The sequence below is a fragment of the Eumetopias jubatus genome, unplaced genomic scaffold (genome assembly GCF_037043125.1).
Source record: "Eumetopias jubatus isolate StellerSeaLion01/CBP00866 unplaced genomic scaffold, mEumJub1_p1.0 scaffold_3, whole genome shotgun sequence".
Lineage (NCBI taxonomy): Eukaryota > Metazoa > Chordata > Mammalia > Carnivora > Otariidae > Eumetopias > Eumetopias jubatus.
In genome coordinates, this window is record NW_028274809.1 from 184,355,954 (window position 1) to 184,372,682 (window position 16,729).

A 16,729-nucleotide genomic window follows, 5' to 3' on the forward strand; every position below is an offset into this window, starting at 1 on the left:
AGGCAGTAAGCAGGATTTGGCTCACCAGCCAGGGCTTGCTGAGTCCTGCTCCGCCCACTGTAAACATACAACTTCAGCACTGCTTTTAACTCTTCTGAAGTCCAGCAAGGACAAAGCACCTCAGCTTAGAATTGGCTTTGCTGGCAGCATCTCAGCGCAGGACATAGGAAAATATTTCTTAACATTTTATTCCCCGTTAATATTCCAGTGAAAATGTACATGGAGGAAAGAATACACCAGTAAAGGCGGCATACACTAGCACAATAAAACGTGAGTACATTGTTAAATTACGTTGTATGAGCCTAAGCGTTTCGCCAAGACTACAAGAAGGGAAGCCGATGCCTTAGAAAGAATATAGATACTGGATGAGTTTTCTCTCACTTTCTGTGCGACGTTAGAAGAGTGTGTTCCATAATTCACTCACCTTTTTACTTGATAATTATATATCTAATAAAAATGATAATTAGAACCATAGTTAAATTTTACTGAGGACTCTTAGGCATGAGAATAGGAATAATCTAATCTTCTACTAGTCTCTGAGACATGTACAATTTTTGCCCTGATTTTGCAGGCAGAGAGAAGTCCAAGACCTTGTCCTATGTCACCCGCTGCCGAGCTACAGATTGCATCCTGAAACGGAGTCCTTCTCTTATCAGGGCCTGGGCACTCACAGGATGCCCACGTCTGCAGCTCTACACTGGAGATGCTGGGAATAGGGTCACCACCGAGACCGGCTACCATCCCCCAGAGCTGCTTTCCTTCCCTGAATCTCAGTGTTGGCTGGGTGGAGTTAATGTCAGGCATGTGGTGATGTGGGCAAATACGGCTTATCTTCTGTTAGACACAGGAGAGTAAGAATCACCTAAGAACCTTTATTTGCTTTTTATCTACGTGATGTCTGGTGAGGCTTGTTATTTTTATTTTATTCATTTATTTTTTGCTTACTTGTTAAAGCACTCACATGGTTGGAGAAAGCATGTGAATATTTGTTGCAACTAATATTAAGAAGATTAAGAACCCCATTGCAATCCATCAGGATTTCTTCTCAGTGCTCAATCACTGCTATTGCTTATTTGTAGTCTCTCTCTCTCTCACAGATTTTGTCTTTACCAAAGGAACCACAGAGGGATAGTTTTGCCAGGCTGCACGGAGATTAGTATAATAATTCAACAGCAAAAAGTAATAAAAATGATACTGACACAGAATTTTATAAAAATTAAAAATTCCTGCCTCTTGACCCCGTGCCCAACCAATACAAGGAAATAGATTAAAAAAGCAAAATAATTTCTGAGTGTATAAATTAGCCCAAGAGCAAGTGGAATATCCAGTGGGCAAAGAGTGTGACAGAACACAGAATGAGAGCCGTAAGCAGAAGCTGAAGTCGAGCTGGCTCACAGATGTATACTCACAGTCAATATGACCCTGGCCTTCTGCTGCTGTTGGGGTACACCCTCACCCAGGACAGGAAGCAGACACTGAGCTGGGGGATGTCTGCAAAGCCGCAAGTTCCACAAAGGCTGCTCTGCATATACATGGAGACCAGAACACTGCCCTCCTGGCCAGGCAAGCAGAGAGCTGCTGGCCTTCTGTCCAGATCCATCGGGGCCCAAGAAGAATCTCCTAAGAGGAACGAGGACCCCAAACCTGGGCTGATCGAAGTGCATAGTCCAAATTCGCACTGTCCTCTACAATACCAATAGCTCAAGGGTCTCTCCTCCCGCAAGCCACCAAGGTAACATAAGAATGAGCGCAGAATCGGTTACTATCCCTGGAATTGCAGCACAGTGACCTCAGACAGAAAGAAACCCTCGCTGGAATCGCACGATAGCTAAACACATTACAAACCACTGGAGAAAATGAACTATTATAACGGAGCATCAGAAGACAGGGAAGAATCAGAAAGAAATTCTAAGATAAGCATGTTTAAAAGGTCTAATGAGATAAAGAAAGGGTTAGAAAGAAAATGGTAAAAACAGGGCTATAACATAAAAGAACAGATAGATTTGAAAAAATTAAACAGAAATTCTAGATAAGCAGGTTGTAGATGTTGGGACAAAAAGCCCCGTGAATAAGATGAATAGCAGACTAGACACACTGAGGGAGAAAATGATCCAGAGTTCAGCAAAGAAGTGGAGGAGAAAAATATGTAAACAACCTTACTAGACTTGGAAATGATACGAGAAGATGCTCCAGCTAATGGGAGGGGTCCAGGGGACAGATTCGTTACGTGAAGAGAAGTTAGAAAGCCAGATCTACAGGCATGGGAAATGGAAGAAGAAGGTTTAACAAAGCTGTAATCAGTGTTCCAGAAAATACAGAATAGAGAGAATAGAGAACAACACATAAGGATTTGTAAAGATAACACCTAAAAATCTCCCAGAAAAAAAGCATGAGTCTCATATGGAAAAAAAAAAAATATCCCTACTAGATAAAAAAAAAATAAAGATCCATGCCTAGGGGTAAGTAAGACCATAACATTGCAAAGACAAATAGTAAATCTTAAAAACTATCAAAGAAAAAACACAAATACATTAAAAAAAAACCTGTAAAAACAAAAACACAAAAGCACCACCATTAGACTCAAAGGAGGGCTGTATTCCAGAATACAAGGGAATGATTTCAAAGTTTGGGCAGAAACTAAATACCAACTAAGAATTCCGTACCCAGTCAAGCTATTATTCAAAAATAAGATAAAGGCATTCTCAGAAAAGTGGAGAAGAAGGAGGCATATTTGAGCACGAAAAAAAGGTGGCACACTTAATCTATGTCATTAAAAATTTTCTTTAACAAAAACTAAAGTAAAAATATAATTCTCAGGTCAGCATTTTCGATGATCAGACCTAACAAAGGTATTTGTCTCAGAGTTTAGGCAGATTGTGTAAAAGGGAGAAATGCTGGATACAAGGCAAGCGGCCGGGGCGGGGGGCGGGAGGGGGAGTAGGTGTGACTTGCAGCGAATTGGAGCATTCCTGCTTCATTTTCTCATACTCCTTACTCAAAAAAGATGTGTGGGCACTGACACTGGGGCATGCACTCCTGTACCTGGTGTAAAGCTGCAGGATCTGCCAACAGTTAAAGATCAACCCTTTCCTCCAACTTTACTTCACCTTCATTTCCCATTTTATTTTAACATTTCATTTGGGGGAAGGAACTTGGTTATGTTGACTCACGTCATTATATTTCAGGCCCTGTATGCCTGGCATAGAGTAAATACATAACAAATATTCGTTGAGTACCTTATTTATGAAAACATCTCCTTTTCTATTTATTATGAGAATATATCTCGTATTCTACAAAAATTCTCATACTTTCATGAAAATGCGACTACATCTCACTTTTTCCTTTCTATCTAGAAATAAGTCTGATCCACAATAATTTTTGTAAGCAATTGTGGTAGTTGTCTTTGTTTTAATAGTGGCAATTGATATTTACTAGGCATTTATGACTTAGTTTTGTATATTTATTTCATTTTTATTTGGCATCTTTATCTTAATATATTTAGTATGTTTCAGTATCTTCAGTATAATTCCTGAATTCAAGGCCTAGGGGCGTGGGAGCTGAGGGGTCCAGGAGCCTAAAGGGGGAGAGAGGGAAGAGACTCCTTGTCTCCACCGCTGTCTACTTTCTCACAGCCCTGGGTGGCTCAGGCTAGAAACCCATTTTCAAGGGCCAGAGAGCTTTCCCCTCAGAGGAGGCCCTGCACGTTGTCAGCACAGTGCTAAGCAGGGCTCATGTATTAGAACATGCAATCCCAGGAGAGGTAGGAGTCAGCCTTCCTACGGCCTCGTTGGCCTTGAGGGAAGAGCTGTGTAGGGCTTCCCTACATGACATTATTCCTTTTTGGTCCAACTGATTAGCTGGTCAAATTAATCTAATTTCATAGACTGTCAAGGGAATTATGTTCCACTGACTGCCCTTACGAGCAAGGGAGTTTCCTTGACTGTCAACACAAGACTCCTGTGCTAGTCTGTTGACATTTGTTTCATGTGAATATCTGGCATAAGGCGGACACCATTTTATTTCAAATGAGGAATGAAGTTAAAAGGCAAGAGTTGTATCTGAACTTTATTTAAATTTTCCATCACGAAGTTTCCACAGAATAATGATTTAAAAAGGCAATGTATCTAATATAAAATTCTCCTACAAATGATCAATTTTAGAAGACCTCAATCCTTTAGAAGACCTCAATCCTTGAGTAGATAACGAGCTCACCAAGAGTTAGTACGTACATTCCAAGAGGTACAGGAAGCTTTGCACCTACTTGAGGCACCTGGGGTCTAATGAGCTCGTTGGGAAGAAAAGGGTAAAATGTGCGCGTGGATCTGCAAGCGCGCGCACGCGCGCGCACACACACACACACGCGCACACACACACACACACACACACACACACACACAGCAGGCAGTGGGAACCAAACAGAATGAAGCATTAACTTTCATGGACAAACTCTGTGTCCCAGTTCAGACAGAGAGGGGACTGGTGTTGATGGTGTATGGGAAGCTCCATGAGCACAGGCCCTGGAGGGTGGGTCATGAATTGGTGGGAGGAGGCATTCAGAGGGAAAAAGGGGAGGAAGGAATGCTTGGAAAAGAGAATCAACCACTGGTGTTCTGAAGAGGCCAATATGGCCTCTGCTATTTTTTTACTTCAGCATCTTCCCATATCAAAAAAGAATCCCTTACACTTTTAAAAATTCACTCTCACACAGAAAGAGCAGGACTATGAATTCTTAGTCTTTTTGAGAAATAAAATGCTATTTACGTATTATGTTAAAAATGCGCCTCCCCTTCGACCTAGAAATTGTCCTAGGAACCTATTTTAAAGAATACCACACATGCACACAACATATATATGTACATGTGAGTGTGAGCACGGATTCACCACAGAATGACTGTGGTCAAAAACTGAAATTCACTTAAATGTCTAATAGCAGGGAAACAGTTAAAAGCATTTTATTAAATAACATGAGACTGATAAAGATGAAAGAAGGAAGAAAGAAAGGAAAGGAGAGAGGAAGGAAGGTTCTTACATATGGCAGAATTTATTACTGTCATGAAACCTCTTACGCTATTTGAAGTCTTATTTTTGTCATCTACAAATAGTTAAAATGTGACTATGAAGATGCTAATTTCTTGGAAGCCACTAAATATTTCCAAAGAGTATTGTCTTCCATGTATAATATGAAAAAAAATCACCACTTTATGCCCTCAAAATCCCTTCTTTTAAAATCCCTTCTTTCACTGTCCGACGGCAAGTCCTTCCCCAGCTGTCTCTCTAATCCATTTGATAAGAACTCTGGAGCATCCGCTGGATGCCAGTGGACAGACTTTTTAAAAATCATGACTGCAATTTCTATCTTTAGACCCTCTGTCTTCCTAATATTCTGAATAATATCTGCATATCTAATTTCAGTTTAAATAAGTCTGTAACCCTGTCTGAGAATCTAATGAAGCCCAAAGACTTTGTTCCTTTAGAAGACCTCAAGCACACACTTTTGTACACAACCTGAGGGCATGTATTGATGCCTGGACCCAGGGGTAAAACCCCCGTACTTGACCAAAGGCTCTCACAACTATTCCTCTTGGGAAAGCCTCATGATCTTGTCCTCTATTTAACAAAACCGTGTCAGGTCTTCCTTGTCCTGAATTCATGTGACACATGAATTCCTTCAGACGGCAAGTATAGAATCGTCATAGATTCAAGGAAGGACTTTAGGTTGAATTCTGTTGCCCCGGTTTTCTCTTCTCAATGTGTTTTCATAAAAATCGATAAGTAATTCCAGGAGCAACGCTGCACATCAAGATTAATGCAGGGGAAACAAGCCTTCAGTGCTTTTCCACAAAGTATTATAAATCTCAATTACATCTTTTACAAATGAGTCTTTACTGTGGCTTTTTGCAACTGCAATAAAAATGTACATTCTGCAATAAATCGTAGTTATAGAAATAGAATAACTCCCTTTTTCTATTCATTTGTAAAGTTTTCATCTGACACCACATACTGCAGCATGAAATACGGTTTAACATTTAAATCTATGAATCAATGTTTAGCAGCAGCATCAGCAAAGTTCAATTCACATTCTACTAGGATTTGAGTAAAAGTCATTTTCTTTCATCACGTTTTGTGGCCATATTTAATATCAGATATAACAGGAGACAAATTATAAAAGTAATGGAATGCCGATAGAAAAAAAATGGGGGAATTTTAAAGTAAAGCAAATCCTGTATTAAAACTGAAACATTAGATCAGTGTAGGTGGCTTTATGGGCAATCCCAGTTCAGCAAGGTATGAGGTAGTTTCAAGCACGGGACACTACCAGTGATGAAAGAAACAACTGATGCTATTTCTCAACAATATTTAATAAAACTGATTTAGGACTCATACAGGGAGCTGAATCTGTACCTTGTAGTCAATACCACCCGAAGTCAAATAAGGAAAATCCTGCAAATAACAGCTAAAATATATTTCCCGTTGGAAAAAAACACCGGTCCTGATTTCCAGTACCAATAATAGCCTTCTTCAGAAGTGACTTGGGAGTATATGAGAATCTGGCAGGCAACAGTCACTCTAAACTTTTTCATTTTATCAAAAGGCCCATTAATTTATCATCAAAAATTTTTTCAAAGATTATAATTTGTATATGCATCCCAAATCCACATCTTAACTTCTGTGGTGCCGATGACCTGTAGTTTTCCTACCTAATATTTTATTTTATTTTATTTTTTCAAAGATTTTTATTTATTTATTCATGAGAGAGAGAGAGCGAGAGAGAGAGAGAGAGAGAGAGAGGCAGAGGCAGAGGGAGAAATAGGCTCCCTGCTTCACAGGGAGCCCGATGCGGGACTCGATCCCAGGACCCCGGGATCATGACCTGAGCCATAGGCAGATGCTTAACCATCTGAGCCACCCAGGCGCCCCTCTACCTAATATTTTAAAGAAGGCATATAAGGAAAACTTTAAAATTTTAATAATAGAAAGGACTAATGAGGTGAATACTTTTTATGTCGTATAGCTAATAAAGGAATATGCATTTTCAAAATCACTTTAAGTAAACTTGTTGGTTAATTTGCAGTATTTAGAAAGCAAAATTAAATATCCACATCGCAAAGGGAAAGAAAAAGTAAATTCAAATATGCAGAAGAAATTAATGCACACAGCGATAAAGTACATACAGAAAGCACATAAATCATAATGGAACTTTGAATTTAGCTCAAATAAGTGTGAACCTGATTGCAATATACCAAATACCATATTTTTTCTTGCTTTCAATGTTCTCCCCCACATCTCTAGCCTCTATCATCTCATTTTGTATCAAAAGCGTATTTCCTGCTTTTTGCTGCCATTGCCCAAATCCTTGCCCAAATGTTGATAGCTCGATAAATTATCTTGTAAACCTGTACTGCCTCCCAGGTATATTCTTTCATATTTCAATTCTTACATAAAAATCACATTTATAATGCACCAACTCTGTCACACACTGTGCGGGGGGGATAGATGCCAAGCCAGAGACCTGCTCTGAATGGCCCTCAGTTTGCAGTGGACGTCACCATCACCCTCCTTCACACTCAACCCTCTGTCCCAGAAGCACGGTGATGGGAGGAGAAGGCAGCAGGTCTGGTGGACTGTTACGCTGGAAGACATGTCCCTTCCTCTCTCGTAACGAGACCCTCTGACGAACCAGCTGTCCTGACCAGCCACGGGGAATGGCGGGGACCCATGGCCGGCTTCACAGATAACGCAGGCTTTGACCATAGCACTCGGGCAGCAACCCTTGGCTCCCAACTGTGGCCCGGATGTGACTTTGGGCGAATCAATTCTTTCTCATCTCACTCTGCTCACTTTTAATTGGGGATAATGGACCCTTGTGGGTTTATTGTGAGGACGAAAAACACCTTGGATAGAAAACCTTTCTGCCTGGTGCTCGATACATAGTAAGTAATCGATAAATGATAAGCAGTACTTGTCATAAGAAATGACAGTAATTACAATAATAAAGATTGTGGACAATTAGTCACCATAAGAGCACTGTGTTTGTTATTTCCTGGCTTTACCTTTGATTATTGTATATAAAGAATAGGGGAAACAGTCCACTACATTCAGTCCAGGTAACATTAAAAGCATGTATAACTTAAATATTTTTTCTATTTTATTGTCAGAATGTCCTGTTTATAGTTTGACCTTGCTAATGGACTTCCTCTATCTGATATAAATTGTTTCCATCAGGTTTAGTTTATTATGGATTTTTACAAATTTGGGCTTTTGTGTTTTGTTCTTATGATTCTGGAGGCTAATGACAACAAGAAAGGCCTGATATCTATTTACTTCTAAGTGACTTCTCAGGATGAATTTTATCCTTATATGTCATATACCGGGTTGTTCTCTCAAAACTAAATATGTTTTGATCACTTTGGTGTATACAAATATCTAATTATAAAGCTGTACACCTGAAATTTACATAATAAAAAATAGAAATAACAAAGAAATAAGTAAGAGAAGACACAACTTCTCTTCTGTCTTGGAAGCCAGACATCGTGTAAACACTCCGATCATAACTTCATTCCAATTATGAGAAAACACCAGGTAGAACCAAGTTGAGAGACATTCTGCAAAATAACTGACTCGTGCTTCTGAAAAGTGTCAAGACCATGAAGGACAAAGCTGACAAACTTACAGACTGGAAGGGATTAGCATGTTAATAACTAAGTACAGTGTGGGATCCGGGGCAGGATCTTAAGATAGAAGAAGATCAACAGTGGATCAACCAGTGAAATTTAACAGGATGTGTACCATAGTTAATAACATTGTGTTCTGTTAATGCCTTAGCTGTAATGAGATAGTACAGTTGTGCAAGAAGTTACCATTCTGGGAACCTGGGTGATGTGAATAAAGGAACTCTGTACTATTTCATAACTTTTTTGTGAGTCTAAAATTAGTTTAACATAAAAAGTTAAAAAAAATTAAATAAGTAAAGACATAAAAAAAGAAAAACCAACAGAAAACTCTGAACATGTTTTGTTTTTACCTGACTGTTCAGTGAATGGAGAGTTCAAACTTGAATAGATTTGTACTCATCTGCTCTACCCAGTTTCTTACCTCTTTTAAAAGATCATGACAAGTAAATTGCCAGTTTAATGGCATTTGCTGTGATTTCCTTCCCACGTGTGATAGACTTGTTGTTGCTTTTTTCTAACTGGCATATCACATCTGTTTGGATAGTTAGTTGTCTTCTATAGCAGCATCTTAACCAAAGGTGAATGACGTTAACCTTCTATTACAAAATTAGGATTACAACTAACTTTGTAAGGTATTTTTTTAAGTTTGATTCTTAATTAAACACTGATCTGAAATGTAAAAAGTTTGAGGGCGAAGGTAAGGTTTGGTGGGAGTCTGTGATCAGAAGTGAGTTTAGCCCTGCCTCCATGCGGAATTCTCTAGAACTCTGACCTTGCTCACTCAGATGCTCAGTTAGCCTCTCGATAAAACTGCGTGGGTGGACCAAATGACTACTATCTTTTCCAGCTCAAAATTCCTCTAGTTTCACTCTCAGTGTCATTACCAAAAATCACAGTGTCTCAGACGGTGGATAAGCATGTGGCAACAGAGGGGAAAGGGGAGGCTGGCTTTAAGTGGGGTAAGTACTCAGAAAATGGAGGGAAGCAGGACACATTTTCAAAACAGGGTACACTGATGGGATATTTTGGTTTCACTCCTCCACTAGAGCGTTTTGGGGGTGTCATCAGTCCCCAAACCTTTTCACTGTGTGCTGGCTCCCCACCTCTCCATTCGCTCACTGTAATCACAGAATGCGAATGTCCGCTAAACAGATTTTGTGATCTTCAAATATGTCCTTCCAATAATGTATATTCCTCCATAGGTTTGGAACGTGGGGAGTAGGTGACATCTCAAGTGCATCGGCTAACGTCCTGGAGAGGATGTATTAGTTGAGCATCCTTGAGAATGGGCTGCAGGAAAGGTACCCAGAAAAAAAGATGGAAAGGTACTTAAATGGAAGAGAGGGACAGAGAAACAACCAGCATCTCCGACACCATTTGGCACAGAGATTTGTGGGAGGACAGAAAGTCAACCACTGAGGGCTGGGGACCATGCAGGAAATAGCATGGTGGCAGCTTTTTTCAGTGAGCCAAGGGATGCTTTTCTGAAGTCTATAGAAGTTGGCAGTCTGCTAAAAGACAGGGTGTGGCTCAATCCAGGGTAACCAACTCAAATGCACAGGGATAAATAAAAGTATAGGTACAAGGCTTAATGACACTGTAGAAAGTTCAATGGCGAAATATGGGTAAGATTCTAATGAGAGAGAGAAAGCACAAAAGGAATTATATTTCTGAGAATAACAAGAGAAGAATAATTGATTAATGAAGACCAAACACCACCAAAAACTGGCCCTCTGGAATTCTGTACATTGAGGAGAGTGAGATAAAATGTGGGATATCAGTTAATAGGAACAGAATGCAAGGTGAAGAACATCTTGTCCCCATCTCCCTTCCTGTCTCCCCTTGCTATAAGATCCTGAACAATATGAGTAGCAAACTGCTGCAGGAAGAAGAAAATAATATGAGACAAGGCTGGGCTAACGTGAAAGCATTGTGCTCTGCTCTCTCTTATTAAAGTAGTTTGTTTTTTTTCCTCAAATGACACAGAGATGCATTCCTGTTTTGCCAGTGCAGCTCTGATTTCTGGCTCATCATGTGTTCACTCTGTGCCAAGTGTCCTAAGTGCAGTGTCTCCGTGACTTCTAACATCAACCCTATAAGGGACGTCTATCCTTTACCCCATCTTACAGATAAGGACATTGAGGCCGGAAGAGGTTAATTACTTTTCCCAGGTCACCCTACCAGTATGTGGTACAGCTGTGATCCAAACCGCAGGGCCATTATTTTGAGTTTTGAATTTTTTCTAAAGTAGGTGATTTTTTACTTCGTAATGCATTCTTGTGCAAGTACACATATACCTCCATCACGTGATTCACATATTGTGTAAGATGATACAATTTTTATTGCTGAGTATAAGGACACTAACATCATTACACTACCCCCTGATTTTCTTCTCTGCTCTTCTACATGACCATAAGCTGCAATATTTATATTATACTCCGGAAATCCTGAAGTCGTATTAGCTATGTTTTTCCACTGAGGAGATACCAGAGACTAGGTTCATGATCCATCCTTCTTGATTGGCCGAGTGTCTTCAAGAAGGATTAATGTAAAAGGAAGTCTCTGAGTTCTTGCTTCTTTGACAGTAACCAAAACGAGCTGAACACGTTCTTTCTCTGGGGACTTTGTAAGCCCTGTGTCCTTGTATCCTAGACTTGAGTTCTGACAAAGTTTCGGTCCTCTCTGATGGCTCCCCTTAGAACTGACTGGGGACCCTGGGCTCCTCCTGGGGCTACTCCTGTTTGAGCATCGCTTGGAAAAAAAAAAAAAAGAAGAAAAAGAACTGACTTGGTTATTTTTTTCTGGATGCCCACTGGATGCTTTTTTTAGCTCCAAAGTCCAGCAACTTTAGTAAGAAATGTCTCGGCTTTGATTGTTCTCTGCTCATCTACTGAGACAGTGGTACCCTTTAAATCCATCTATTTAGGTTGTCTTCTTCTGCAATTTTAAAAATTATATCTCTTGGATTTTTTTTCAGTTTTAAACATACCTAAAAGTACATTTTTATAGATATGGTCCTCATTCTTTTTGACTGTTACTCAACTGTGAAATCAATTTTAGAGGACCAAGTATTTGTCAGGTAGCACTGCGGGAGAGAAGAGAGTTTTTTTTTCTAGGACAGGTGTGTTTACCTGTGTACCACTGCTGCCTCGGTCCAGGCGCTCATAACTGTGCGTGCGCATTAGAACACCTTCGAGCTTCTAAAAACCATCTATGCCTTGGATCATTCCACGGTTTTTCATTTAACTGGCCCCGGAGTGGTGCTTGAGAATTGGTGTGTTTTAAACTCCCCAAGGTCATCCTAAGGTATAGCCAGGTTGGCCCCTCGTATTCGTGAACACAGATCAGCAGCATTGGGGCCCCTCTAGACTGAGGGTCTGTCGTCTACTCTATTTCTCCACCAACCGCTTGGCCCCAACAAGGGCTCCACTTTGAGGTACCTCAGTGAGTCCCAGAAAGCTCCCAGGGTCAGCGACACACTGATTCCCTGGCTCAAAGAGAGGACTGTTCTGCTTCTCTGGGAATATTATTTTTAATGTCAGCATTCCGCTGGCTCTGCCAGAGATCCTCAGTAGCCAGAATCCTTTCAGGAAGTATTCTGTTAGACACCTGGTCTTCTGATGTGTGGTTTATTAGTTACAGGTTTTTCGGAGTCCTTGAATATGGAAATTGCATTTCTGTTTCTCAGTCTCCTTGATGGTGGATGATTTCAGAGATGCAAAGGTGTCTTTACTTTGCAATTTTACAGTTGGGGTTCTGTGTCATTTTTCTACTTTAATGACTCTGGCTTTTAATATATTTCAAAAATTGAGTTTCTCAGTATCATCAGTTTTAAATTTTAATGAGACAAAGCTACTTATCAATGAAATTTTATAAATGCTTTGCAATTCAATGTATTGTATGACAATTTGATTAGTAAGAAGAGGAAATGTGCTCCTTTTAAATTAATCATGCTTACTTACATATAAAGTACATTGGTCAAATTTATATAGACAATTGGGCACCTGTTTTAAATTCAACTGCATGCAAAAAGAGATGATCATGTGAGTCTAAGAAAATAATTTCTTCTCCTCATTTTTGGGGGAAAATTATATTTTGTTTCCATAAAAACTTTAAAGATGATCTAAAATACCACAATTTGTGTATCTACATAGATGCATAATAACAGACCATTTCATTCCAAACTACAGTGACCATTCTAAAATTTTCTTATTATAGTACAAAGTTAACATTTCATTACGTAACCATTAGTCATACAATGGCGTTGAACTCAAGCATCATTTGAGAAAAAGAAGCAAGCAGACCAAATTAAGCTTGTATAGAAAAGCAAGTCATGAGGAGTAGTGAATACTGCCAACAAAAACACAAAACTGGGGGAAAGAACAACAAGAAAACAACTTACTTCTCTATTATGGCTCTATATCCTAACACAAACGTGACTGGTCACCATCAAATTCAAAAGAACATATACTTTGTTCAGTCCATTAGAAAATATTTATAGAGGCCGGCACTGCGCCAGGCCCTGAAGACATGGAGATGAAAAGATGTACTTCCTGTTTTCAAGGAGCTTAAATCCTTGGGAGATAAATGTGCAAATAAACAGTAAGATTACTGCCTTAGTGGGGGCCTGCTGCCCGCAGGGCAGTTCTCTCCTTGAGTCAGGCTTCTCAAGCCAACACACTCTCTGAGGAAACGCCCTCCCTCAAAGAGTACCATACATGGGTTGAAGTCATTGGAAGTTATAGTGAAGAAAGCTGAATCAGCTTGAATATAGTGCAGCATTTTGAGTGTAGGCACAGTTGCTGCATTCAAAATGGCCAGGAAGTAATTTGATTTAGCAATATGATTCGAAAGGACTGGAGGTTTTTGTGCAAGGTCAGCCTCACTACTGAATGCTGGCCACGCTCCATACAAGACATGGGTACAGCCAGTTAACCCCCCTTAAGAGAAAGAGCTGCTGGCTCTGAGAAGCCGTGCGTTCTAGCTGTGCCCCAGCTCTTAGGATTCCTGCAGCTTATTTCACCAGTTTATCAAAGCTATATATCCATCTCCCATACCACACCTGTGATTTCCTGCTCATCCCTGACAGTCATTGGTATAATGCGTAAAAGTCCTCCTCTCTTAGGAGCCGAGGGGAAGGCTGTGAGATTGATTCCAAAGCCAGACAGGTTTAAGAGAGTACAGCAAATTGAGATGCTTCCCCATCTGCTGGCTTCTGAAGTTTTTGACTTTATAAAATTATATCATTGGCCAAAGGGATGAAAGATTATCTGTCTAAATTCAATGCTGGAAATCCACCTCTGAGGGCATATTAAAATACTAGAATAAAAATTTAGGAATGTTATTTGCAAAACTCACTTTTTTTTAATACCAACTATTTGTGTTTTTTCAGGCCAAGTTCAGTATTCTATTCCATCCAGAGGCTGTAGCCTTGTGGTTTAGTCCATATACCAGAAAAATATTCCTTAATCAGTGCAAGACCTTCACATATTCTTTCTGAAATTCCCATACTTGGCCCAGAGTTCTTGATGCCATCCTGCAATAACACCGTCTGTGAGCTGCCATCACTAAAGGCTGGGGCGAGAGGAGGATTTATCAGCCACTGTTCCTGATGTACAAAGATTGATTGGCTGGGTTCATAGCAGTTGCCATCAGGGTTGAAAGGAACTCATGCTTTCTTCCCTGGCCATGGAAACCCCCCATTGTACAGCTGTCCACTGAGATATGAAACCACACTAAAAGTCACAAAATAGATTTGGCTTCCAAAGATAACCACCACTCTGCTACACACTGAGATTCTTCTCTAAGATTCTGTGAGTGTCTAAACACTCTTAAATGCACCCGGGCCTTGACACTTTAAGGAAAAATTGTTGTTGTTTTTTTTTCAAATGATTCTGATAACGATTCTGTTATGGACTGAATGTTTGTGTTCCCCCCAACCCCAAATTCATATGTTGAAGTCCTAACCCCCAGTGCGATGATATTAGGAGATGGGGCCTTTGGAATGTTGATTCAATTTAGATGAAGTCATGAGAGTGCTCTCTCATGATGGGATTATTTCCCTTCAAGAAGAAGCCAGAGAGTTTTCTCCCTCTTCCTCTTCCTCCCTCCATGTGCAAGCCAAGGAGAAAGGCCTCACCAGATCCAACCATGCTGGCACCCTGATCTTGGACTTCCAGCCTCCAGACTGTTGAGAAATGAGTTTACATTATTTACACCACCCAGTCTATGGTATTTTGTTATGGCAGCCTGAGCTGGCTAAGACAGATTCTCAAAGCTGGAATAATTGTTTAGAATTCCATGGGGTTTTTTTGATTCAGTAATGAAATTTGTACAACTTGCACAGAACTGTAATAAATGCAATGATATCAAGTAAATGGCAGATGCTAAGTGCTTTCATTACTGTATATAACGGCACATTTCAGGACTTCATAGGACAAGCCACAGATAAATGTATACATTTGAGTACAGCATAGTCATGTATAAGCACTTCCCACGCATCTATTATACAGTTGATAGATATTCATTAAGTATTTCCTTAGCTGTCTTCTGTTCCAGGATTACTTTCCAGCTCTCATGCACTCACTCAGTGGCTACTATTTCAGAGACATAAGACTTACCTAGCCTACTGGGGTACAGTTACATGCGGAAGGACACCAAGCCTTGTTTATCTTTGAGTCAACAAGCCCTGAACCTTGATCAATGAAATATTTTTAAGTGCTCTAATGAAGAATCAAAAATAGTCTAAAATCAGGGATATTTCACTCTCTACAGACACTGCTGAATATCCACCCAAAAGCAGACTCTACAGACTGCAGGGGAGACTATATCACAATCTAGGCAGACGATTAAAATCTGCTGTTGTGTTTCTTAAATGCTATATAGCCAGTCTTAACAGAAAATATCAATCACACAAGTATTCTTTCCATTTCATAAACATTGTAAAAAAGAAACTGAAAATGTGTTTTAGCGGTAAGACAGACCTATCTCATTAAAGCCACTGTAGCCCAGCTCTTGCCTGCTAAGTCCCAGGTCTTCAAGGTCCATGCATTTAAATCCTGGGGGGCACTGGTAGCCTTCCTCCAGCTCTGGTGAGCAGTGCGTATCTGGGATAGCTAAGCTATTCCAGGTTACATTTCTGTGAACAAATTACAAAAAGTTAGCCGATTTCGACACTTGTAAATGTTGATCAAAATGAATAATGTAATCACCCTTCACTAACATCTGCTCCGTAGGGACACCCATGTAAAATTCATGATTCCCGAAAGGTGTTCATAGCATTGATGATGGTAAACATTTCTCAGATGATACCTGATTCATCCTCACAGTAGTGCTTTATAAGAATACTATCACCATCATTGTTTTTGTCATTAAGGACCAAGACCCAGATAAGCAAAGGAAAGAATTTTTCTGTAGATTTGTAAGGAATGTTAATGTGCTTGGGGCTTCCTTGTTATTCACAAGATGCTTAACCTGACTGTAGGTACCAATTTTACTCCTCCACTTCTAAGCAATAGTAAATGATGACAGAACCATTTCCATATGGTTCGACTACTGTGAGTTCTTATAAATGACACTTGGTCTTCCTCTGTGTTGGCAGAGGATCACGAGGGTCATTTAGGTGGACAGTGATACATCCCCGTTTCATTGTTCTGGAGGGCAACGTGGAGATTAAATTGATGTACAAGGATTTAAATAAGTAATGGCTTTCTTGGGAGCAAGTACAGGTCATCATTGGAACGGCGACTGGGGAATCTCATTCTGGGCTGACCTCTAAAATGGGCCCCGAATAGCTGCTATCGGAGGCAATTCACATGGCTTGTGCAGTGGCCAAAGTTCAGGCTAGACAATTTCACAAGGCTTCTAAATCCATGATTTTATTACAACTCATTTCCCACTACTTCGATGTTTCTAGGCATTTCCTAAGTGGGGACCACCCTCAGGACAGTCTCTTTCCCTCAGCTTATGGCCCAATTGAGGCAGACATGTTGGGTCATATTTCTTCTTTAATACCCTCTTATATTCAATTAGCTGCTTTCTTCCCTGTATATAATATG

General features: G+C 40.1%; 1 protein-coding gene across 3 annotated transcripts in view; it reads right to left on the minus strand.

The window, feature by feature from the left end:
• The window catches only part of NALCN (sodium leak channel, non-selective), a 290,181-nt gene that overhangs the window by 235,558 nt on the left and 37,894 nt on the right, over positions 1-16,729 (minus strand). For all 3 annotated transcript variants that reach the window (XM_028112068.2, XM_028112069.1, XM_028112067.1), the window contains exon 6: positions 15,656-15,810. In XM_028112068.2, the coding sequence (XP_027967869.1) occupies positions 15,656-15,810 (155 nt within the window). The remainder of the gene's footprint in view (positions 1-15,655; positions 15,811-16,729) is intronic.